At 42.7% G+C, this 24,665-nt stretch overlaps 1 protein-coding gene across 1 annotated transcript; it reads right to left on the minus strand.

Annotated features, from left to right (window-relative positions):
- Positions 1-1,277: 1,277 nt before the first annotated feature.
- RIOK1 (RIO kinase 1) lies at positions 1,278-19,765 on the minus strand. Its single transcript, XM_075084083.1, has 17 exons — positions 19,547-19,765; positions 18,114-18,318; positions 16,856-16,946; positions 15,654-15,723; positions 14,895-14,937; positions 14,086-14,178; positions 12,996-13,108; positions 12,789-12,869; positions 12,144-12,230; positions 11,472-11,609; positions 10,791-10,894; positions 9,416-9,522; positions 6,389-6,454; positions 4,545-4,664; positions 4,194-4,247; positions 2,996-3,145; positions 1,278-1,492 (listed from the first exon to the last, which is right to left on the minus strand). The coding sequence occupies exons 1-17, from the start codon at positions 19,615-19,617 to the stop codon at positions 1,382-1,384; spliced, it is 1,704 nt and encodes a 567-aa protein (XP_074940184.1). The 5' UTR covers positions 19,618-19,765; the 3' UTR covers positions 1,278-1,381.
- Positions 19,766-24,665: the final 4,900 nt, after the last annotated feature.

Below are 24,665 nucleotides of genomic sequence, written 5' to 3' on the forward strand. Positions count from 1 at the left end.
TAACCACAACCGCTATCGCAGATGCACACACCACAGCCTTGTCAGTCAGCAGGAAGAATCCCCAAAACAATGGGATTTCAAGGGCAAAGTGCCAGAAAGCTGTTTTTGTTTCGGTCACCTTCAGCACTGCACCTACGAACACAACCAGTCAGGTTCAGGGCAGCCATCGCCAAGGCCACCTCTGCCCGATTACATCACTACACAAGCTTCCATGATGGCAAGGAAAAGAAGGAAATAATGTCTCCATACATTTAGCAGCATCTCAGCCCTTGGCCTGAAGTCAAATGGCCATCAACACTACTCCCTCACCTCTGGATGTGTCTTGCACCTCCTCTTCCCTTCACTACCAAGTTAAGAGGCTGCCCCCTTTCTTGCACCTGATGTAATGCCACTTTCCAAAATGCAGATATTTCACCTCAGTCTCCCAACAAACATCCCCACTTGCTGAGGAAATACCAGTCTTGCTTCCCAACATGCTCCAGCAATACTGTCTACAGTTACATGCATACTGTACAGGAGAGTGCTGCCAATCCCTGTACAGACAGGGAGAAAGGGAGCACAGAATGAGAGAGAGAGATCTGAAAGCATTGATCAGTTCCTCTCTTACCAGATTTCTTGCCAAAGGCACCAAAGAAGTTGTGAGTGTCAAACTGGGGAGTGCAACCACGTGTGCAATTGGCCAACATCATCTCTCTTCTGGGTGTGGAAGGTGAAGAGCAGAGAGAAGGAAGCTTCATCCTGCTCCTGGCCAACCCATTATTGTTGGATATCCACTGACAGATAAAAGCTGTCCTCCTGTCAGAGGATGTATGTCTTGTAAGCGAAAATCCCCAGGGCAACAACTCCACCCCTAATGTGGAAGAACATAAAGACATTTACTGGAATCACAACCTTTCTCTGTGCTGGCACAGGGAGTTCCGAAGCTGGGTGAATCCACACATGACCATGACAGCCTGCAGAGGACAGCTAGCTCAGTTGGCTTCCATGCTGTGAAGAAGGCATGGGCCTTTCAGTCACCATTCCCCCTCCTGCAAGAATCTGTTTGGATGAAATCACTGCTCTGGAACAAACTGAACTGGCTTGTATGCAGCGTGAGGCAGGGGAGTAAGTCCCCAGGAACAAATCAATGCGAGTTAAACAATAGGTTAAATCTGCACAGGTAAAGGATTTCAACATGCAAAAGTGTTAAATTCATTCTTTCCTATTGGGAAACCCATGGCACTTACTCTGTTCAAACAATAACACCATGTTATTAACAAAATCACTCTCACAGTTAATACTGTATGTATATAAATAAAGGATTTTTAATTTTAGAAAAAGAAACAAAAGATTACTAAATAACCCACAAGAAACCATCCCTTTCCCCAAGCCAAAGCTGATTTTATTTGCCCTTCTTCATTTTTGCAGTCTTTTCTTTCCGCTTCTTCACGTGCTTTGGGATTTTGGTTTTTCTCTTCTCTCTTTGGGCTTCTTTAACCATCTTCTTCCTTTCCTATAAAGAACCAAACACCATTCGTTTAAAGCCAGAAGGAGCGAGAGATCTTGCGCAGGTCAATCAAATGTTACATTAACGAGTTAATTAACTCACCACATAAAAACGAGGTTATCAAGAGGAAGAAAAAAAAAAAGAAAAAAATCAATAGGAATGGTGTGGGGAAAGGAAAAAGGAAGTATACGTCGCGGGTGGAGCTCAGAGCTGCACACTGGTAATGACAAGGCAAAATTCAAACTAGTTAAAACATGCAAACTTTTGAATAAAGGGAAAAAGAAGCAGCCTTAACTCATGCTATTTACACCTAAGGTTACAACAGGATGCTCAATCTAGGTTTTCTGCTACCCACAGGGCTACTGTGGTAGGTGTTTCTATATGTCATGCAAAACTACTGATCCTGTAACTGCTGGTAACTCAGAGCAAGCTGATCATCGTAAGGATTGGCAAGAAGGGTGCTATACTACTGCAATACACTATAATTTGTGCCAGACCATGAAGAGACTACACTCAACTAGAAAACGCAAAGTCAGCATAATGGGGTGGTGGGTGGAAGTAATTGCTGCTAATCAGTTGTTCAACCTACAGCTGAACACGTAGGTTACCAGAAACCTCATCTTACTCACGCAAAAAGAAGTCCAAATGAAAACCTATCTGTAAGGATGAGAAGTGACCAAAACTTCCCTGCTTCACATCTGAAAGGCAGCAGCTCTAGGTTCGTAGAAAGTGTCTAGTAGAGCACTGCATTTTTATGTGACAGATATCGAACGTATTATCTTACCTTTTCTAGGAAGAGAGGTCTAACAAGCAAACCCCCAAATGTTGAACCCCTTAAGCCCAGCAAATTTCATCCTTCTTCTGCACAGCACCTAAAAGGCTGCCAAAAGGCTCTCACCAGTGGGTAACAGCCTGCAGAACAGACTCACCAAAACAGAGCATACTTGTTCTGCAGTTTGGAAAATGAAACCTTAAAAAAAGCCACCCCAAACCATAATCCCTTTGCATGACTGTGTTAAGCCTCTTGCCCACAGCAAAGCTAGCCAGTCTGTACTACTGGTACTGCAAGAGCCACTGCGATACAAACACTGCCACCAAGCCTCTAGAGTTCTATAGATCAAGTGGTCTCAGTTCCCTGGGCAAACGGAGGTTAATCAGGGACCACAGCCACAAACCTGACCACCAAAGACTGGAAAAGTAGCCAGAGGGATTGGAGAGCTGCCCAGGCTTCACTAAATTCTGCTTTGCGTAGCCCCAGAATTCCCTGCAGATCTGTCTTTTAGCTTTGTCAGTCTACAGAGAGCTATGTTACATGTTTCTCTACAGAAAAATGCCATTAATAAAGCATCCATAATGAAATTCGCTTTCTCTGCTCTCATTCTCCACAACAGGAAAAGTCCATAGCTTGTTTCTGACAAGAAGCAGCAAGAACCACTCATAACTAAGTTTGGATTTTGTCCTGTCGCATAGGCAGAGGTGGGAAAAATAAACAATTCCTGGCCAGCTGACCTTTTTGTCCATGCTAACTTCAGCAGGTTTATCTTTGGGATGTACAGATTCTTTACAGCCTGAATCAGAGTCCTCTGAGCTGCCATCATCATCGTCATCCTCAGAGTCTGTTTCTGACTCATCTGCCTTCTTTTCAAGAAGTGCAGGAATCTGCAAGATATATCAAACCAAAACAAAGAAGCCTAATGATAATATATACACACACACACATACATACATATAATATAAAACAAAACAGTCTGCTGCAAAGAAACCCTTGAGTGAGCTTGTGCCATCTCCTTTACTACAGCCATCACTGACTCTCAAGAAAAAGAATGAAAAGTAGGTTAATCCAAACCAAGAACAAGGAATCTAGAATGTACCACACAGAATCTTTTAGGGCAGGGCTCACAACACAGCTGTATTGGCACTCCCAAACTACTTTCCATAAATTAAACAGCGATTTGCTAACATAAGCGGAAGCCAATTTTTAATTATACTTGGATCACACCCAAATCTACCAAGGGGGCACTGTATGTAGGCTTTATTGCAAACACAAATATCTACCCTGGAAAACTCACTTATTCTTAAATAAGCCTGGAGACGGTGCCACAGCCTGATCCCATCCATATTTATATTTCCATTATAAAACAGAGTCTACACCACTGCTAGATAACATTTACAAAGGAGGGAAGGGGAATCCACGTGGGCTTCTGCCTTGAATTATATGGGTGCAGGCTGATTTGTACCCAACTTCTTATCTGGTGTACTTTACAAAAGTGTCACTGTCAAGTACTTCAAATATAGTAAGACGTAATATCTTATGCCTTATACTGCAGGGTTGTTCTTTACCAATAATTACAGCAAAGCTACCCTGAACATATCAAGACTTGTAGCCATGCTACAAATTACACCAATTACATTTTCAATAACTGGAAAACATCTTCCCTCCTCTCCACCTTAACTTTAGAGATCACGGCCATAGCAAGGATTATCATTTCATTCTCAAGCAACCCAGCATCAGCCACAGTGCAGGGAAGCAACTCGTGTGGTGCGCAGACACACTGTCAAGCCAGACCCATTCTGGACATAAATGGTGACTCTGCAGACAAGAGGCTTCTTTCACGGTATCAGCTGCAAGGCAAGGCATTCTCTGCACTCCTTATAAGCACTCTTCTGAAAACAGCTAAAATGAAGGATTTCAAAAAGACCCTCTCACCTTCTGAACACCAGACAAATCCTTCTTCAGTCCTGTCACAGTCTGATAGAGAATCTACACCCATCGAGAGAGAAAGAAAATTACATTGTCAAACTATGAGTCTTAAATCTTTGTGCCCAGAGAAAAATATCATCTCAAAAAACAAACAAAAAGCCCCCACAAAAAAAAAAAGGAAAAAAACATATAACGTTAGCCTTAGTAGCAACCAGACAATTTTAAAGTACGACACTAGATTCAGTACTCCATGCCTTAGTAACAAGGCTTCTGGTTTTGTTTGTTGCTATCCGTTTCCAGTAAGAAGAATTCATATTCCCTCCCTCTTTTTTGCAGTGCCTCAGCATGTCTACTCACATTATCTTGCTGTACGTTCAATGCCATATCCTCTTCTTTCAATTTCATCATTATATCCACATCTCTCTCATAGTTTTTAACGTCAGTCAAAGTTCGAGGTATGTAAGCCTTCTTAAACACCTAGTAGAGTGAAAGGAAACACAGATTTACTAATTTACGTATAGTTTCATGGTGTTCTTCCTTCCTAATCATGCATCCTTAAGAGAATAATCATGAAGGATTTCATGGTTCAGAGAAACTAAAAACAAACACAGGAGGCAACCACTACCATTTGAACTGCAGCATATCTTTTTTTTTGCAGGAGCAGACTTAACATGCAGCCAGCACATGACAGATAGATCATGACTGATAAGGCTCCTTCCTTAGCATGACTACCACCAGGCCACTTAGAAACTTCTCCAGTCCTTCCAACTTCCTCTTAACCTATTTGAGTTCTAAGGTTTTGTATTCTAATGATTTTTTCTGGTGTTATCGTGATGTTTACAATGCCTTCAGGAGGCAACTCCATTAAAATGCAGTTAGAACTTAATATCTTTACATAAAATACCTGCTTCAACCTACTGCCCAACTCAAGGTTCCTGCAGCAATATAGTACAGTAAAACCTAACCACAGTATCAACAACAACGTGCTTAAAATCTGTCATGCAGTCTTTTTGAAACAGTCCTCCAGCAAATTTAAGTGACTACCAGATCAGAGAGAAGCATTTTCCTTCTCTTTTTCATGGTATCATTCAATCCCAGCACAAATTCAGTACACTACAATCATAACTGCTAGACTAAAGGCTGTGCAAAGAGCAGATGCCCTCAGCTCCACACAGCTTGCCCTTAATCCGCTCTGCTCGTTTGTGAAGGAAGTGAGACAAGCTAGCCATGATCACATGAAAAGTCTAAGAGAAAGAAACTGAACTTAGATGCTACTAAACCATCTCTCTTACAGGTGGCCTTTCTTACAGGTCAGCAACTTTGTATAAGCAAAGGAAAAATTGGTTTGCGAAAGATGGGCTTGCAACAAAACACTTGCATCTGACCCTATAGTTCAGAAGTCGTATCCTGAGGATTAAGAAAAAACAAACAAACAAACAAAAAACAAACAAATAATCCTTTCGTAGCCAAGAAAAGTCTTTGATAAATCGAGTAGTATTGACTCCAGAGATAAACACCATGTGTACCAGTACAAATAGGTTCTCACTGATACAAATTCAGCTCAACTCAGAGTTGTTTTTTTGTTGGTTTGTTTGTTTTTTATTGTTGTTGTTTGGGGGTTTGGGGTTTTTTTTTTTTTTTTTTTTTAACTCTTCTGGAACAGATAGATAAGACTGATATAGAAATTGTTTTATCTTTACATCAAGCCTTTCCAGAACATTAGCAGTTTTCTGTAATGGCGTTGAAATGGCTTCACTTAATGTCAAAGCAAGGGAGAGAAACAGGACATGGAACTGAATTAGACTGGGCTGCAGGTAGACAGGCAATTTGGTCAATGTACATATCTAAATATTCTGCTTCTGTACCACTGGTCCAAAAAATACTGGCATAATCAGATCTCTCCACTCAGTTTTTTTGTTAACTGAACCTGAACTGGAAGATACATCAAAGGACCTAGCTACAAGCAAACATATTGGTTTAGGAAATGGAGTGTTTGCCTTCTAATACCTTACCACTGTCAGCATTTACACATGGCATCCATTAATACGTCACATCTCAACTAGTTCAAGACATCTCAGTATCACAAACAATGTTTTTCTTATCAACTGTACATTTTGGCAAATAAACCAGAACATTTTTCATTATTTAGAAGAGGCAAGGTTAATACTAATTTCATAGTAGGAACAAAAATCCTTACTTACTTCCTCATCCACTTTATCTTGACTGGATCTTTCCTCCTCTGTTCTTTTCGATGCTATTTCCATTGCCTAAAGAAACATTAAACAATACAAAGTTATCACTCTCTAGAATCACATCACTTAATCCAACTAACCATTCCCATCTGTGTCTCTCTCCCTGTGCTCCAGTCACTCACAAATTCTGTGCCTTTCTCTATGGTAATGCCTTGAGCGACACCTAATGGTAACCAACATTTCACAGAATCACAGACTGGTAGGGGTTGGAAGGGACCTCTGGAGATCATCTCATCCAACCGCCCTGACTGAGCAGGCACACCCAGAGCAGGGGGCACAGGACTGCATCCAGGTGGGTGTTGAATGTCTCCAGAAAAGGAGACTCCACACCCTCTCTGGGCAGCCTGTTCCACTGCTCTGTCACCCGCACAGTAAATATTTTTTCCCTCATATTCAGGCAGAACTTCTTGTGTTCCAGTTTGTGCCCATTGCCCCTTGTCCTGTTGCTGCGCACCACTGAAAAGAGTCTGGACCCATCCTTTTGACATCCACCCTTTAGATATTTATAAGGATTGATAAGATCCCCCCTCAGTCTTCTCCAGGCTAAACTAACCCAGGTCTCTCAGCCTTTCCTCATAAGAGAGATGCTCCGGTCCCCTGATCATCTTCGTAGCTCTCTGCTAGACTCTCGCCAGTAGCTCCCTGTCTGTCTTGAACTGGGAGCCCAGAACTAGACACAGTAATCCAGATGTGGCCTCATTAGGGCAGGGTAGAGGGGGAGGGTAACCTCCCTTGACCTGCTGGCCACAGTCCTTTTAATGCATCCCAGGATAGCATTGGCCTTCTTGGCCACAAGGGCACAGTGCTGGCTCAGGGTCAGCTTGCTGTCCATCAGCACTCCCAGGTCCTTCTCAGCAGAGCTGCCTTCCAGTAGTTCAGCCCCCAACCTGTACTGGTGCATGGGGTTGTTCCTCCCCAGGTGCAGGACCTTGCACTTGCTCTTGTTGAATTTCATGAGGTTCCCCTTGGCCCAGCTCTCCAGCCTGTCCAGGTCTCACTGAACGGCAGCACAGCCTTCTGGTGTATCAGCCACTCCTCTCAGTTTTGTATCATCAGCGAACTTGCTGAGGGTACGCTCTGTCCCTTCATCCAGGTCATTGATGAATACATTGAACAGGACTGGACCCAGCACAGACCCCTGGGGAACACCGCTAGTTACGGGCCTCCATCCAGACTCTGCCCCATTGATCACAACCTTCTGAGCTCTGCTGTTCTGGCCTATAGTTTCCCAGGTCCTCCATTCTGCCCTTTCTGAAGACTAGAGTGACATTGGCTACCCTCCAGTCCTCGAGCACCTCTCCTGTCCTCCATGACCTTTCAAAGATGATGGAGAGTGGCTTACTGACAGCGTCCACCAGCTCCCTCAGCACTTGTGGGTGCATCCCATTGGGGCCTATGGATGTATGAGGATCCAGTTTGCCTAAATGATCTCTAACTCAATCCTCCTCAACCAAGGGGAAGTCTTCCTTTCTCCAAATTTTCTCTCTCACCTCTGGGGGCTGGGAGGCCTGAGGGCCTGAAGACTGAAGCAAAGAAGGCATTCAGTAACTCTGCCTCCTCTGCATCCTGCATCACCAGGGCACCCACCTCATTCAGCAGCAGGCCCACAGTTTCCCCAGTCTTTCTTTTACTACAGATATATTTGAAGAAGCCCTTCAAGTTATCCTTGACATCCCTTGCCAGATTTCGTTCCAAGTGGGCCTTGGCCTTCCTCATTGCATCTCTGCATACCCTGACAACATTCCTATATTTCTCCCAAGTGACCAGTCCCTTTTTCCACATACTGTAAACCTCCTTCTTCCATTTGAGTTTTTCTAGAAGCTCTTTGCTCATCCATGTGGGTCTCTTGGCTCCTTTGCTTGACTTCCTCCTCACAGGGATGTACCGATCTTGAGCTTGGAGGAAGTGGTACTTGAATACTGACCAGCTCTCATGGACACTCCCTACCTTCTAGAGCCCTCGCCCATGGGATTCCTCCATGCAGGTCTCTGAAGAGGACAGTTAGCCTTCCTTTTTGCAGAGCACACTTATAACTGCAGTTCTGCTTTATTAATAGATGGAAAACATGCTTGCTGCTCCTCCCAGACCAAATTACGGCAGGCCCAGCATGACTACTGGACACAACAGTGCAAGGAGAACATAGTGAGCAGTGCTCAGTCCTGGAACTTGGCTCTTCTCACACACATTGAGCAAGCCAGAGGAGCACAAGTAAGGGGAACCACAGCACAACTCTATCTCATTCAACCTCCAATATGACAAGAAGTACACAACATTTGGAAACCCCCATGCTGTACTGGTATTTGGGCCACACTCACATGACCTTGGCCAGGAATGACACATTGAATCTCCATTGTAAGCATGGCATATGCGGACCCCATTTCTCAAGTGTTAACTTAAAAAGTTGGGTGTTTTCCCCACTCCCTTTTCAAGGAAATGTCTAACCAGAAGCAGAGGACTGGCAGCTAGAGATGAAATACATGGGTGCTGTGAGCAGCAGAGTAAGTTTACCTCCTCCTAGAATCAACGTGTTCTGACAGCCGCTGTATTTGGCTAGCAAGACAATGTACCTTGGAGTAACACCGCCTGGAGTCATTCCCTTCCTCCCTCAGCCCGCCCTGCTCAAAACTGCATTCTTAACTCCATTCACTATATAAGTATGATTATATTTCTGCAGAGTTCTCCTTGCCAAAAAGAAAGAACTAATTTAAAGCATCCTGGTTTTAGTAGCACCTGAGACAGACATTGCAGTTTCCACGATTAGATTTTCTAAGAAACCACAGAACGAAACTGTTGTCATCCTGTAATGTTATAATTGGAAAACAGCTCTATGCATTTTTGGAGCACTAGCATAACAATGTCATGTACCAGCTTTCTTCAACAGCAGGATGTAGAGTAAATGAGATGAAGGAGCTTGACCTAGATCTGATTTTATTGTTCAAGTCTTCTAACATAAGCAACAAGGCGATGAGGTCTTACCTTAGACAGATAGTCATCAATGTTCTCACTTGTGATAGAAGGATCAGTAATGAACTCAAACAACTCCCTCACAGTCATCACTGCAACATTGTGCTTCTTGAAAAAGTCTACCAGGAAACAAGGGCAGAGACAAAACCCATAAGTAATTACGTGTAACAGATGCCACTGTGATGTTGAAGTGACAGTTACAGCAAGCCAAGGACCCTGATGACTTTGGAAAGTGTCAGCAGTATGTACAGCATCACGCTGGGTTTAGTTATCAGATGACTCTTGGACATCTGAAATAAAATTGTTCATCTTCCAGATGCAACAAATACTGAAAGAGACACTAATCATAGAGAGAACAAAAAATTTAATTTGGAGGCAGCTCTCTGTGCCCATGGAACCACAAGTCTTCACAATGATAACAGCTAGGGCAGAGCATAAAGCAAGGTGTTTCTCAGAGTCTCTGTAGAAGGACTACATAGAGAAAGCTGCAGTCACATAAAACAAACAAACAAAACACATCAAAACCACTGCAACTCACCAAGGCACTAGAATATCTAGGGAGAGCATGCCAAAAATACATTAAAAAAGAGCAAGGGTACAAATATCTGAGCCATAAAGGAGTCATTAGAAATCCATGAACAGAAAAGGAATCAGGAAAAATTAGCATCAAAATGCATACAGTTTTTTTCCCCCACAGACTTTCAAGAGTCCGTAAAATTAGAAAAAAAATAGTCAATCTGAAAAGAAAGGGGGAACAAAAGCAGCCCGCAGTGACAGATTTCCTGTCCTCAGGGAGAAACACACCCTACCAGGAGGTGGACGCGTGTTACGCAACATGTCATGAAGACCAAATTTTCAAGCAGAAAAAAACCATAAAAGTACCTTGCTCATCAAAATACTATGAAAAGTGATACTACCTCTAATAAATTACTCTATGCTTCGATCCTCTCAGCTGACCTGGACAATAAGTGCAGGGAACTTCATAACACACGGTAACGTCTTGCCAGCTGCAGAATTCCAGATGTAGATTCCATTCACAGAAGGAGACACATCATTATGGCTGCGCAGTCCTTTAAGTAAGGGAAGTTAAGACTGGGGTGGGCATTGCTGCAGACTGGGACTGATCTCTAATCAGTCTGGGACTGATCTCAGATCTATCATAAATCATTTTGGCCAGATGATTTCTAGCAAAATAGGCTACACTCTTCTGAAGTTGGCACAGTACACTGCTCCCTGAGGAAGCTGCGAGAACCTAGGAGAGGGAGCACTTTAACAGAAGTTTGAGAGCTTCTACAGTCAGTTATACCTGAAAGGACATACATGAACACAGTTCACCTTCCTAAATAAACCAGTTATCAGAACAAGAGTTGAAATGCAGCCCACTCACCATTAATGTTGGCACAATCTTTTCGCAGGAACTCCAGTGCATGCGGGTGGTCATGCTCCACTGCCTGAGACACGTCAATGATGTACACGTCCCCACTGTGGTACCTGCAAACACAGCACAGAAAGATGCACTAACTCCACCGCTGTTATATGGGGGATTACTGAGGGGCGAGGAACAAAGCGTGCTTCAAATTTAAGAACCAGCAAACAATCTTAACATATTTCTCTACCATACACCTTACATATTAGGGCCAGAGTGGCTTTTTTGGGTCAATCCTTTCCCTCCTCTACACAAGCTCTATTACTAAAATTTAAAGAAATAGCCTTTTTGTGAACACAAGAAGCAGTGTTATGGGTGGTGAGAGAAAAAGAAAAAAAAATTATAAGCTTACTAATTTTCTCTCTAGTTGAGGGGTGGTTTTTTTTGGTTTGGGTGGAGGTTTTGTTGGGGGGGGGTTGTGCGGTTTTTTCCTTTGTGTTTTTTTCTTTTGATTTTGTTTTTTTTTTTAACAGAGAAAGCTCAGATCTGGGTTAAAAGCTACATAGTTAATGACATAAGTTACAAAACCCAGTCACAAGAAGGACTCCACCCTCCCTTAAAGGTATATTAGTACTCTCACATACAGGTTGCCAATGCATACATTTTAGATGCCACAATTCAGAGCAAAGTTTAAAAACTTACAGCATATTAAATTCACTGAGATCTGCATGAACAAGTCTGGCATCTTGGTACATTCTCCTCATGTACTGGATGATTTGCAGATACAGCTCCCGGACTTTGGAGTCAGATAACTGAGCATTCTTCAACAGAGGAGCAGGCCTTGAAATTACAACACAAATAATTAAAAATTAACACTTTTTCCTTCTTCACACCAGCTGCAAATGCTTTAACTGCCGTACATGATTCTTCCGCTTACCATGTGTGTCAAGGAAGTCAGCATAAGCAGCTAAGTGCACAGAGCCAGCATGACAGGCAGCAAAGCTTGGTATGTGCTTGCCAAAGATACTGGGGCTCTGTTTCCAACACGAGCTAATTTGGACCATGCTGCATTAATGTTTGTACTACAATGAGCCATCTTCATGTATGATTAGCAAGCCTTTCCAGCCTTAATCTCTGGTTAAGCCACTTTACGGATTCATTTTGCACACAACTGAGGCTTCAGAATCATGCAGGTTGTCTGCAGCAGTAGCTGGAAAATGTCTAAGTATTCTACCGATCACATGCACATATAAGTGAAACATGTTAATTTTGCAGGCCTAAAGTAATAGTAGGTAAAATCAGAGGGTTGGTTTGTTTTTAATAAAATATTTTGGAAAGCTACTAATTAAAAAAAAAATTTCTAAGGATACTTACCTATCACCTTTACCAATAAAGCCCATGACAAGCACATGACTTCTTAGCATAATTGGCTCTGGGCAAGGTATCTGGGCTGTATTCAACCTGTAACAAAGGAACAAAGCCACATAAAAATAAAACCAAACTCTGCTATTTGCATTGCACTAGTGCCTACAGGAACTCTGTTGCTTTAAACATAATACACAATATGAGCTCCTCTACTCAGGAAACTCTCACTTGTGAAGAGCAACTAGGAAATGAATACAGAAAGCCACAACCATTCTGGCTCTGACCCTTCTCTAAGCATTCCTGTGTTGGACACCGAATCTTTACACAGTTCAGGTTAATCCTAGATTAACCTATATCACACAGTGTGCTGTTACTCAGCAGCAGCTACTTCTAGCTTTTCCTCACTTCTCAGTCATGTCAGACAGAGTGTTCAGACATTCAAGAGCTTAGAGCATGAGCAGCAAGACAAAAGAAGATCTTTATTCCTCCCTCCTCTTTCTTCTCCCTCCCACAGGGAAGCTTAGGACACTTTCCTGAATACTCCAGGAACCCTAAAAGATAGTGATAACCACAGTCTAGCAATAGGAGAGTACTTCCTATACACTTAAAGTTGCAGTTACCTTTGCATGCTGAAATAAAAATGTGAAGAATCACCTTATTAAATTCCTCATTTCTTTTTCAGCCCACGTCTTCACCATTTTTCTTGGGTTGCCTTTGCAATATCCATGACGAAATCTTTAAATAAGAAAACAAAAACCAACAGGGACTCTTAGCCAATCAATGTAGTATTAGCACCGGTGATTTTATCACCACTGAAACAATACCTCCTCCCCAGTAAAACCAGGCAGAAGTCAAACTCACCTGAATTCACCACTCACATACTTATCCCGATCTTTAAACATCAGAATAGAGGTTTTGTAAATCTTTATTGCTCTGTTCTCTCCATTTGCAGTACTGGCATGATATACATTAGCCTATCAGATTACGAAGGGAAGAAATAATATTAAAAAAAAGTCTTTAAACCAACATAACCTTCTCTCTTCTTCCCTTTCTGACACCTGCAAAAGATCTGATCTCACCCCAGCCCCTAGTGGCACCCAGCAGAGTGAGACTGCACACAACGGCAGTTTCTTCTTCTGCCAGGGGCAGTTTACAGGAAGTACCTAAGACTGGGTAGGGGTATGACAACGCATATAGGACAAAAACAACAATGCACAAAAAAACTCCACCTCATCCACATTTCTGAGACTGAAACAAGACCTTGTGTGAAGGGTTAATTTGAGGCTGTGCACTGTTTAGGCCCTAAAGCATGGCCCAAATAGTTCACATTGACACCTCTACACAGAGTGGAAGCACACTTTTAATCAGCATCCAAGGACTTAGAAGAAAACCAGAGCAGCCTAGGTATTAGGCACTCTAAAACTGATTTATTAATTTACTTGGAAATTTGTGTCCTGGTTTTAATTACCTGCAATATTACTTGATAATAACATAACATAAACATGCTAGTTTTCTAAAACCAGGGAAGGCTTAATAGTACTTTAAACAGAATTTTGTTACACCATTTAGATACTCCCATATCTGCTGACATGTGGAGCTGGTCTTATCTGCATGCAAGAGTCTTGCATGAAGAAAGAATTACCTGGGTTTGTAAGTTTTTCAGGCACTGTTTAATATAGTGTGTAGACATACCCTTTCTAAAGATTTCAGTTGTAACATACGATTAACAAGATCTACAAATTTAAGAAAATATTTAAAAATTCAAAGAAATCTTTCATACTTGGGGAAACTTGTTTCCTTTAACATAAATTGCATTTTAGCTTAAGACAACTTTGTACCAATCAAGCAACACAAAAAAGTAGTACTAAACCCAAGTATTTCAATACATCATCTGAGCACAAGTTTTCACTCAGCTTGCTGAGAAAAAGACTATACTTGTAATAAAACTTACTTCCTTCCCTGTGCTGATGCAGCCATTGATTTCTGATATGACACCTCTAGTTAGCATCTTGAACAGAATCATTCGTGTCCTTGGATCCAACACCTCAAATTTAACACAGAAAAGTCAGCAGAATTGCTCTCTTTAATATGATTCTGAGAACGGACTGTATTATTAGGTTTTGTCATCTTCAAAGGACCCAGTACATCAGACTGTTCTTAAGGATCAAATGATAATCCGAACAGCAGCCACTGAGAATTTTGCCATGATTCTAGAATGACACTTCACTACTTCTTTCAAGATTATTTTAAGCTAAGCATATGTCCTTGAGCTAGCTCTAGAGAAGACCTAAGAGAATGATTTCTTGCCCAGTTACATTAAATGCGTTAGAATAAGGTTTCTCTTAAGATATAGCTATTATAATTGAAACAGAGCAGCTATGTGGCCTTGGGCCAGTAATGGTTCAGTCTTTCTAAAGAATATGAAAAAAAATCAAACCCAGCATTTTTTAATTGTTCTTTGGATTTTAATAAAAGCTTAAGATGGAACCCCTACCATTCTGTGATTCTGTGAATTCTGCATTGCATATACAATCAAATAACAATGCTAAGCACAAAAATGAGCTCCAGAATGTTCATGGAAGAAAGTACAACCTTCATACAAGAAAGAAACATAAAGAAACAATAGGTCTCTTCAGGATAATATGGGAAACAGAATTCAAGGCAAAACTCTGTTCCTACAATATCCATTTTATCATTGATTCCAAAATTCAACATTATTTGTTCTGATCAAAAGACAAATTTGATGCATTAAGGACTTACCTGTTCTACTGTTGCTCTATCTGACTTATCTTTGACACGGTACCTAGCAGAAGTGAAAATAAAATTATACAATCCCACACACGGACTCAGCACTTTGACAGAGTAAAACATGACATTCTGTATCAGAGAAGATGACAGCCTCAGGAAGTAAGGCTTTCAGTTTGTACAAAAGCAAAGGTTTCTCCTGCATGCAGAGGAGGGAAAAAAAAAGGAAAAAAAGCCCAAACCCATAAACATCAGTGCCCTCCACCTTTACAGACATCTTCTTGCCTCCACTGACTTATGGTCACTCAGGACATAAAAATATCTGTCTTAACAACTTAGAGTTATAAGCCACAGGCTCAAAAAAACCCATTTTTTTAAAAGGTACCTTTCCACGTCAAACCATCACATGGAACCTTCAAAAGGCTTCCAGTATTTTTTTCTAGCCCAAATGCTCCTCTGTTTAGAAAAAGAGTATCAGAGACAAAGTAGTCTTTTGCTAGTGGAATGTCACCCGTCACTTCTGTCTTACTACACCAATAAAATGAGATGTGCTACCAGGAGCAGTGAAAGAAACATCAACACTTTGGAATGATTTAAACAACTGATCTGGAAACCAAAAAGTTTAAGACCAGAAAGCAAACTGCATGCAGACCATTTACAAATCTTGGTCTTCTCAATAAATTTATTCAAAACTCAGGATCACACTAGGAAATAAGAACTATTCTTCTGGGTTCAAATTATTTAAATGAAAACAGAACCAGGACTAATACTCACATGTCTGCTTCCTTCTGTCTAGACTTTTCTGTGACTCGGTTTATAACAGAGTCATCAAAATTCAGCTTATCTGGAAAACACATAAGTTAAAAAAACCCAAAAACAAACAAACAAAAAAAATCAAACCTCCAAAATCAAAGATGTTTCTTGTGTTCGGAATTTCCCCTAGAATTCTGCTGCCAGCCAATACACCACAATGTTCAAAGACAGGTGAAGCTCTTTATAACACGCCCAGAAGCTTAGCTACATACCAGAGTTAACCTAGTGCTCCATGCTTGTCTACATTTCAAGGACTATAAGGTAACAACATGGATGAGTGAGGCAGTCCCAGACTTGGAGATGTAACGCCACCCAGAAGTAATGCCTTTTGGATAACATCTCACCATTAAATGCCCACCGTTCTCTTAGCACAATTGAATGCCATTTTTCTGAACAGAATAAGCAACAGACTCCAGGATTCTCTTCTCACGATGTATTTAAAATGGTGTTTGATTAATTGCTGAATGTATAAAAGCTGTTGTACATACATATATTTGGCTACACATACCAGCATTACTCTTTTAAACCTTCATTTTAGAACCATTCTGTTATGAAGGAAAACACAACCTCTGTCTACTACCCTGTCAAAAGGCCTCAACCACAGCTACATCTAACCTTTAACAGGCTAAGCTGAACAGTCACTTCCATGGTAAACATCAAACTACACTGGCTAGGAGAGCAGCCTCTTTGCTTATTACAGGAACGCTTCCCCTGTGAGATAACTGTTGCATAATGCACCACTGTAATACTACAGGGGACTGCAATAGTCTAGAAAATTTAGCTGTGGTAGCAGCTTTGAGAATGACCACATCACCGCAACAGAGAGCTGATACTCTCCCTCCAGCCAAACAGCTTGCTCCTACAGCAAGGCTAGAGAACAAGTACTTTATGTGGTCTGGAGAAGTCAAGGGGAAGAAAAAAAGTACCAAAAAACCCAAAACAAACCAAAACCGCCCTGTGGCTCTGAAGGAGGAAAGGGGTATGACAGCTGGTTAATGGGAGACTAAAGTCAACGTCAAGTACACAAAAGCCACTTTTTAATCTGTCTGGCAATGGTTAACTGCCATTCCAGTGAGTTCTGGCTTAAAGTAAGCAGAATTACTCTGAGAACACCACAGAGTGGTATCTGTTTTCATAAAAGACAACAATGCAATTATACTCACCTAAATTAATTTTATGTTCAAACTTCCTTAAAGCCTTGTCTGTAGGGGTAGACATTTTTGCTGAATAGCAACTAGGGTTCTGTCTATTTGCCTGAAACAAAGGATTTGTTAATATAAGTTGCCTTCTCTAGACAGACCTTTGAAATACAGACAATATCGTTGGAAAAGTCAGCTCAAATGCATATGCCTAGAGCTTTATAAATAGAAAACCAGAAAGGGTAAGGAAATGGATATGGATTAACAACAAATTTTACTTAATTCAAGAAAAGAAAATACAAGTGACGCATCAGCTAAAATTCCAAAAAGTGCCCCAACTCAGGGATATTTTTAGACTGGGAATCGAGCTGCAAGTCTCTCATATTAACAGTTTTTCTACCTGTAAAAGGAAGGGTAATAGCAGACAGAAGCAAGGAGAAAATGAGAGGGAAAATGAGAAGATAACAAAAAGAGGAAACTTTCCAAGCTGCCTTCTTTTCTTATAGGTAGTCTTCTCCAAACACAACTAATATCTGAACACAATTTCACCAACACTGAACAGCATAAACCTCTAACTAAATGCGAGAATAAATCACCCAGAACGAGTGCTGTGAGTCAGACATGACATGCCATGATCAGCACTACTCTGATTTATCTTAACTATGTTATGTTGGTATCAATAGGAAAAAAGACGTTTTGAACCTCCAGTGTCCAAGCTGAGGGAAAGAAGGATGCTAGTTCTCACATCATGCGTGCTTTTCATTCTGCACAACACCAGAGTTTCTACACCAACAGCAGACAAGGTGAATTAATCCACTTCTAATACCTCCCTCCATTCCCTATGCTTTCTTTTGCCTCCTTCACTACTAGTCCAAAATATAACCTGTTTCACTCTGGGTGTGACAAGCAGGTACGGTCTCAAAATTAAATAGAAAAGATGGGGAAGATGCTCAAAAACACAGAGGAAAAATACCAAAAAGTAAGCAACATCAGTAGAGATCCAAGTGGGCAAAGAAAGGTTGAGAAAGCTAAGAAACAGAAGGAAAATTGCAGTGACAAAGACAACCCAGCAATAGAGACAGGGAAATCAAGAGGAACTCTGGCTACAACGTACACACACACGTGGCACGGCAGAGGAACTGACTCAAGGAACAGTATTCTCTCGAGGAAAAATTTCTGTTGCATTTATGCTTAACATAACGCTAACAGAGAACAAAGCCTCCAGGTTAGTTGCCTTTGCTCCTGGGCACCCTTGATGCTCACAAAATAGTCTTCAACATACCTGTGGATTGCATCCACCAGCAGCACTGTGGTGCTTCATGAGTCTTCCCACCTCATCATCCCAGTCCCAGTCTTCACCATCCTCATCATCATCATTGTCATCATCACCATCTTCTTCCTCAGCATTAACTGCTTCACACACGCATGGCTGGCAGTTCTCATTGACCTCACCTTCCTTAACTGTTTCTGTATCTTGCGTAAATTCACTTCAAACACACAAAGACATTTACATAACTACAAATGATTGTTACAGTCATCAAAAATTCAATACATCTATCCTAACAAATGATTTCACAATGTCAGCTCTCCATCAGATGTTTCTCACTTCACCCGTCTTTAAGCAAGCATATATGAGGATGTCACTGCCTTTAAAGGATGGACTACTCTTAAACTATCTTTTTCACCACATCAGTGCTGCCTTCTAATGTGTTCTGCAGTCACATGTATTTGAATCCCTCTGACTCCAATCAGATGAACATATCAGATCAGGCCAGCTGTCTACTACACCAGAGATGAACCACTCTGCTTGCTGCCACAGCAGATTTCCACCTGACAAGGTACCACACAAAACCTCACTGGAGACAGAGAGCCAACCTGCTGGTAACTCAGGGCACCAGCACAACCTATGTGGAAAAAGTTAGACCTGAAAAAGAATCTGTGGGAGAAATTAACCCTTCTGACTTACTCTTGTCTTAATGTCTGTAGTACATCACATTTTTCTGCCTGAACAAATATGTCCCAAAGCAGATTCTCTGCTGGCATTTGACATTTAACTAAATAAACGTTAAACTAGAAAGAAAACAGCTTGAATACACAAGACCATTCCTTACTCACACCCCACTAAATCTAAAAACCTCTAGGCTTTCAGTACAACAGAAAACATGCTTTAATTCCAAAACGAATCAAACTTATCTGTTGTCCTGGGCAACCCACCATTCTCTTATATAGTTTCGCATCTTCAGTTACACTCAAATAACAGCAAGGTGAAATCATAGAATCATTAAGGTTGGAAAGACCTCTAGGACGATCAAGTCCAACCGCCAACCCAACACTACCACACCTCCTAAACCAAATCGCCTCCAACGCCCCGAGTGTGCAGGTGGATCAGCCCATTTACGTGGTGACGCAGAAATCACAAACAAAAGAAAACAAAAGCTGAGGGATCGCACAGGGCCCTTCCTCGCATGCCCTGCCCTAGCTCGGGCAGCACACCCCCCCTCCCTCGGCAGTCTTCAGGCGGGCAGCCCCCCGCTGGGCCCCTTCCAGGACTGCTCCTCTCCCCGCTCGGGACAGAGGGGAACCACCCCCCACGGGCGGCTCCCGCGGGATCCCCTCGGGAACCTCGGCCAGCCCTCCCCCGCCCCCCCGGCCTCGCCTCACGCCGGCCCAGGGCACTACCGCGAGCGGCCCGGCCCGGCCCCCCTGGCCACCCACCCGTCGGAGCACTCCGCATCGTCAAACTGCCCGGGCACGGCCTGGCTCATCGCCACCGCCCGGTAATCCATGGCGGCGGCGGGCAACCGGCCGGCACGCGGGGCTGCGGGCACGCGGGGCGGCGGGCACCGGGCCGGCCCCTACGGCGCCTGCAGAGGGACGAAAAACGTCGCGGGCGAGCGCGGTCCCACGGCTCAGGCACTGCCCCCGCCCCCGCCCGCTTCGCAGGTCCTGGCGCGGGGATTGGCTGCGAACATCCTGACGTCAATCTTACCGTCGGGGTTGGCCCAGCCACGAGCAGCTGGTGTGACGGAGAGGCGTGGAAATGGCGAAGGCAGGACGCCGGTGCTTGACGTCTCTAAAGCTACAGCTTTACTTCAGGCTGTCCTCAAGTTCTGCCGCTTAAGCATCTGACATAGAGCCCCTGGAACGGGAACCCCCCCCTTTCTCCTCCTTCTGTATAACAGAGGGAATATCACGTCACATACACTCTCTCTCCGTAATAAAGTGTCAGCTGCTGAGACGGAGAAGAACACAGTGCCGGTCTGAGGAAGCAGTGCAACACCTGCTTTCCAAGGAACTCTCTAACCTGCAGGGCCTGGCTGCGCGAGACGGTGACGCTGCTCTGCTTGGACACCGGCCAGAGGCGGGAGGGAGCGTTACCGAGGGCCCTCGCGCTACTCAGTTGCTACGAAACCCGAGTCAATCCCCTGACGTGTCACTAGGGAGGTCTGGAAAGGGGAAAGGTAGATTCCAAATGAAAACAAACTGCCCTGTTATTTCTTACTGTATTCTATTACCTGGAAATCTCCATCATGCTTCTTCATGCCAGGCATCCTACAAATGCGGAAGAAAAATGGGAGCCTGGGCACTAAGGAACCCACTGCCAAGTGTCCTCTCAGAAAGCGGATGCAGCGCTACGTATGGCATCCTTTATTTAGCTGCAAAATGAATGCAGGAGAAGCAGCGCAGGGTTCACCTCTGGTCTGGGGACTGGCAGGACTTGAGCGAGCAGCCCCACCACGCACCAAGACGCCCAGTCATCTAGCTTAGCTCCAGCTGCTGCCCTGCCAGCACGCCTTGCCATCCCCTGATCTGGGTAGCCTCCAGTTTCGGGGGGTGAGACCTGTCTTTGCGCAGGCACGCTCTGAGCTCTTTTTCCGAATGCACAGCCATTTGTAATGCAACAGAATGCCACGCATTCCCCCAGTCAACACAATGCAACAGAAACTGGATTAAGGTCACCTATTTACTGATCTTTTTCCTAGAACCAGTTGTTGGAGGATCCTTAATTCATGTGGGTGAAGTGCAGAAAATGCACTATCCTACAGGTTTACTCCTCTGTCTAATAAACTGTTCAGTGCTCTTAAGTTAAAATACCCATTTATTGCAATGACAAGCAATCGTTTGAAACCTAACTCTGCCAGAGGATTCCCACATTCATTTTTATTCCTTCTTTGCCCCAGGCTTCCACATAACTTCCTCTACAGCCATAGACTGCAGCATGCTTTGTTTTTTTCCCCAGGCTTTAAGCACTCATTTGGAAATGGCCACAAACTGTTCTACCAATGATTCACCTGCAACAGGGTTAGGCAAAACAGGCCACTAGGTGATAGCGGTACCTTCAGAAGGAGGATCTCCTGTGTTATGAAGGGCTAGGCTCGCTTTGGCTCTTGGTCCAGATCGATCGCAGGCTGAACTGCAGTGTGGCCTTTGGTGACTCCCTTCATGCAACTCTCAGGGTTGTAGTTTCTAATTTCTGAAATGGAAATAGCAATGTTTCGTGTCTTCACACAACCGGACATGAAGATAAATGCTTTAGCATTTAGAAGGCATTTAGAGAGGAGAGGAGGCTTATATAATTATGTAGGTAGGCTGCATCAGGCAAATATAATGAGCCGATTGGAAGTATGGAGCCAGGCAATCACAGCCTGCAGTTATTCCTCCTCAATAGGACACAAAGTAGGAGGATACTGCCCTCCACCTTCAGTCTCTCTGAAGAGGTAACTTATTTTTAGCGCTCTCCTGCAGGTTCACACTGAAGGAAAATAGGGGCTTTGGGCTCTCTACTCCTCACTGACCACTGCACAAGTTAGCAGGAGGGGAGGGGAGAAGCAGCATTACAGTTCCATGTGCCAGCCACCATGTGATAGGGCATGTGAAAAGGGATGACAGAGATTTACCAGTCAGCATCCCTAATCCCTGGGAGTACAGACCTCTGTCAGCCTGTGTACTCAGCTTGGACAACCACAGCTCCATGCTCTTCCTCACATAATACTGTCCTTGGAAAACTATTGACTCCCTTACTCTGCCTATGACTACATTGTTATCTTTCCTTAAAATCAAGAGTCACAATGTTTGCTCACACTTGGAGATGCACCAAGCCTGTACCTAACACTGTGTGTGATATAAGGCAGGGAATATTCTGGTTCACGTTGAAGCTGGGAAACTGGGTACGGAGAGTGCACTCAGAATCTCTAGGAGTCTTGCTCCTTCCTGGGAAAAGCAACTGGAGAGGACCACTAACAATTCCCTTTACATTTGCAGGATGAAATGTAGAACCCAAAGGGAAGAAAAGACACTGACTGCCAGCTTTGTGAAGGAACCTGTGTTTCTGAGCCTGTCTTGGAAAATTTGACATGTGGTATGTTCTTGTTGGTGATGTTAAACGTGAGAGGGACCCCAACTGCCATGTGCTAGGATGAGTTATAATGATATTTTATCGATCACACGCCCCTCCCCTTCAAAATACGCCAGGGCAGTACTTTGTAGCTCACAGGCAGTGCTGTCTCACAGATCTTGCGCTGGTACAAAGCCTGCTGAAATCAAGAGACTTCATGAGATTTTGAGGTCAGCTGCTTGTACCTTACTGGTGTGGCATGAGTAACGGACAGAAACAATAGGGACTGTACAGGGCATGGAGAGACATGGGAGGGGGAAGAAGAAATCATATGATCAAGGAACTGTTAAAATTAGATGATTCACATAAAAAGCTATCTGAAAATAGAAAACAGCATCTACATCCTGAACAGTGATCATACAGAGAAGAAACGTAAGGTCAGCATTCAGTTCCCGTACAAGTAGCTTTAGAAGTAAGCTTCTGATGATACATTCCCCTTTTACTCTGCCAGAGTGATGAAGACTGAAGCACTTCCCTAGCACCTGAGTCCTTCCACCTTCTTCCAAGCTGTGAGTCCCACTTTCTCACCCACGATCGCAGTAAGCTGTCACAATACACAGCACGAATAGTTGTGAGGAGCTACACGCACCCATCAGGGCAGATGGCCTTTTCTTGAGATACGGCCTCAGCTGCTTCAGCTGAGCTCAGGCTCTTCACTGCAACTGCAATGACTTGCATCAAAGACTGATAGCAAGCAAGTTCATGTGACTGTCAGAAAAACCTGTTCAATCTGTCTCTGACATTAAGAGAAATCCTGCTCTGCTTTTTGCAGTCCCTTTACTTTGACTCTTTGTACAGCAGCAGGCCAAGATCTCCTCCATCTCATGCAGTATACTTGATATTCCAATATTGCAGGTTATATGCTGACTTTATACATGCAATGGCTTAAATGGCAGAGGCACACATATACAGGAAAGAGAAATTAGGTAACGATGGTACTTCAGTGCTGCTGTGAAAATTCATGTAGTTGCATCATGTTTTGGTTAGGTGGCTCCGGATCAAAAATTATATATGCTGAGGGGCAAATGATTCATGTTAAGTTCCAAGCAAAGCACCTCTTCTCCATAGCTATATTACTTCCATGAGAATTCTTTGAAACCGTTGTAAGAAAGAAACTTAATTATTTTTTTTATTCTACATAAATTATCAAGATACCTCTCAGAAAACAACAGAGTCACTAAGTCATAGAAGCTATTGCTGTAGAGGCAGCACACCCTTCTGCATAGCCAACTGGAAGAAGTCTTTGAGTGTGGACACAACACTTTCTCAGAGGAGGAATCCATAGTCAAAGAAGAACCAGCACATCAAAGGAGAATGCTGGGCTGGTGAAAACATAGATGGAAAAGACACTATCATAAAAGAATTGCAGGAACCTAGGAGAGAAGATGTTTCACTGCCAGATCAATTATCAGTTAAGCCCCTTGTTCCTCATGAAGAGCCATTTGTAGAAATGGGGGAGTCACTACTGGATTGCATTATCAAAGAATCTCCCATAAAAATGTGTCTGATTTTCTCACTAAACCCCATATCACTCTATTCAAGATATATCCAGGTTTTGGTACTGAGAAACAGTTTTCTGGAGAGGATAATCTGAACTTCACTAGCAAAACTCCCAGTCCAGAAGAAGTCATGGTAAGATTTCATTATGCTTGAATGAAGGCTTGAATGATAAAAATACCTTTCTCTGACAAAGCTAGTAGTAGTGCTTTAAAAAACATATATATTGCAGTATTTTATATGTGACTGCTGGGCCTCCCAGATGTATAATATAAAAGAGAAGTGCCAAGAATACCAAATGCAGGTGCTGGAATTGTGCCTTGAATTAACAGAGTTCTGAATGGAGGGGGCAGCGCACTTTCACTGAAGTTCCCATTCAGGTTACAGATTACTAAAATTTTTAATTTTAATTAATTTTTTAATTACATTATGATTAATTATAATTATTACAAATTACAAATGATAAAAGGTTACAAATTACACTCGACAACAGTATATCATCTGATTCTCTGCATGAGAACATAGCGTCTATACCAGGTCTGATACAGTCAAACAGAGAAGTGAAAAGAGGTATAACGAACAGCGTAATACTGAACATAAAAGAGGAAGTACTGAGAGTTTCCAGCAGAATCTGAGAGATGCTTTTTCCTATTTATAGTTTTCTATTTTTTTCAGTTAAAGACAATGTAAGAAGAAAATTTAAAACAAACATTTTAAAAAGGCTGCTCAAACTCTACTCCTGTTTATTATTAGGGTTTTTTATAGTATCTAGGAAATACAGTAAAAAATTGCATGGCCAATTATGTAAGGTACTTCAGGATATTCAGACCATCCCACTTCCTTCAACAGACTAATTCTATAGCATTTCAAGCAGCATATTTTTTGCCTTCTACCTCTGTCTTCAGTGAATAAAATCTCCCTTTTATCAGTCTTCCCAAAATT

This window comes from Phalacrocorax aristotelis, chromosome 2 (assembly GCF_949628215.1).
Source record: "Phalacrocorax aristotelis chromosome 2, bGulAri2.1, whole genome shotgun sequence".
NCBI lineage: Eukaryota > Metazoa > Chordata > Aves > Suliformes > Phalacrocoracidae > Phalacrocorax > Phalacrocorax aristotelis.

Excerpts from the sequence above, each read along its gene's own strand:
- RIOK1 (XM_075084083.1), bottom strand. The coding sequence starts at position 19,617 with ATGGATTACCGGGCGGTGGCGATGAGCCAGGCCGTGCCCGGGCAGTTT. Across the intron at positions 15,724-16,855 it reads TGAACATAAAATTAATTTAG|ATAAGCTGAATTTTGATGAC; the intron begins GTGAGTATAATT and ends TGTGTTTTCCAG. Across the intron at positions 6,455-9,415 it reads TTGATGACTATCTGTCTAAG|GCAATGGAAATAGCATCGAA; the intron begins GTAAGACCTCAT and ends ATGTTTCTTTAG.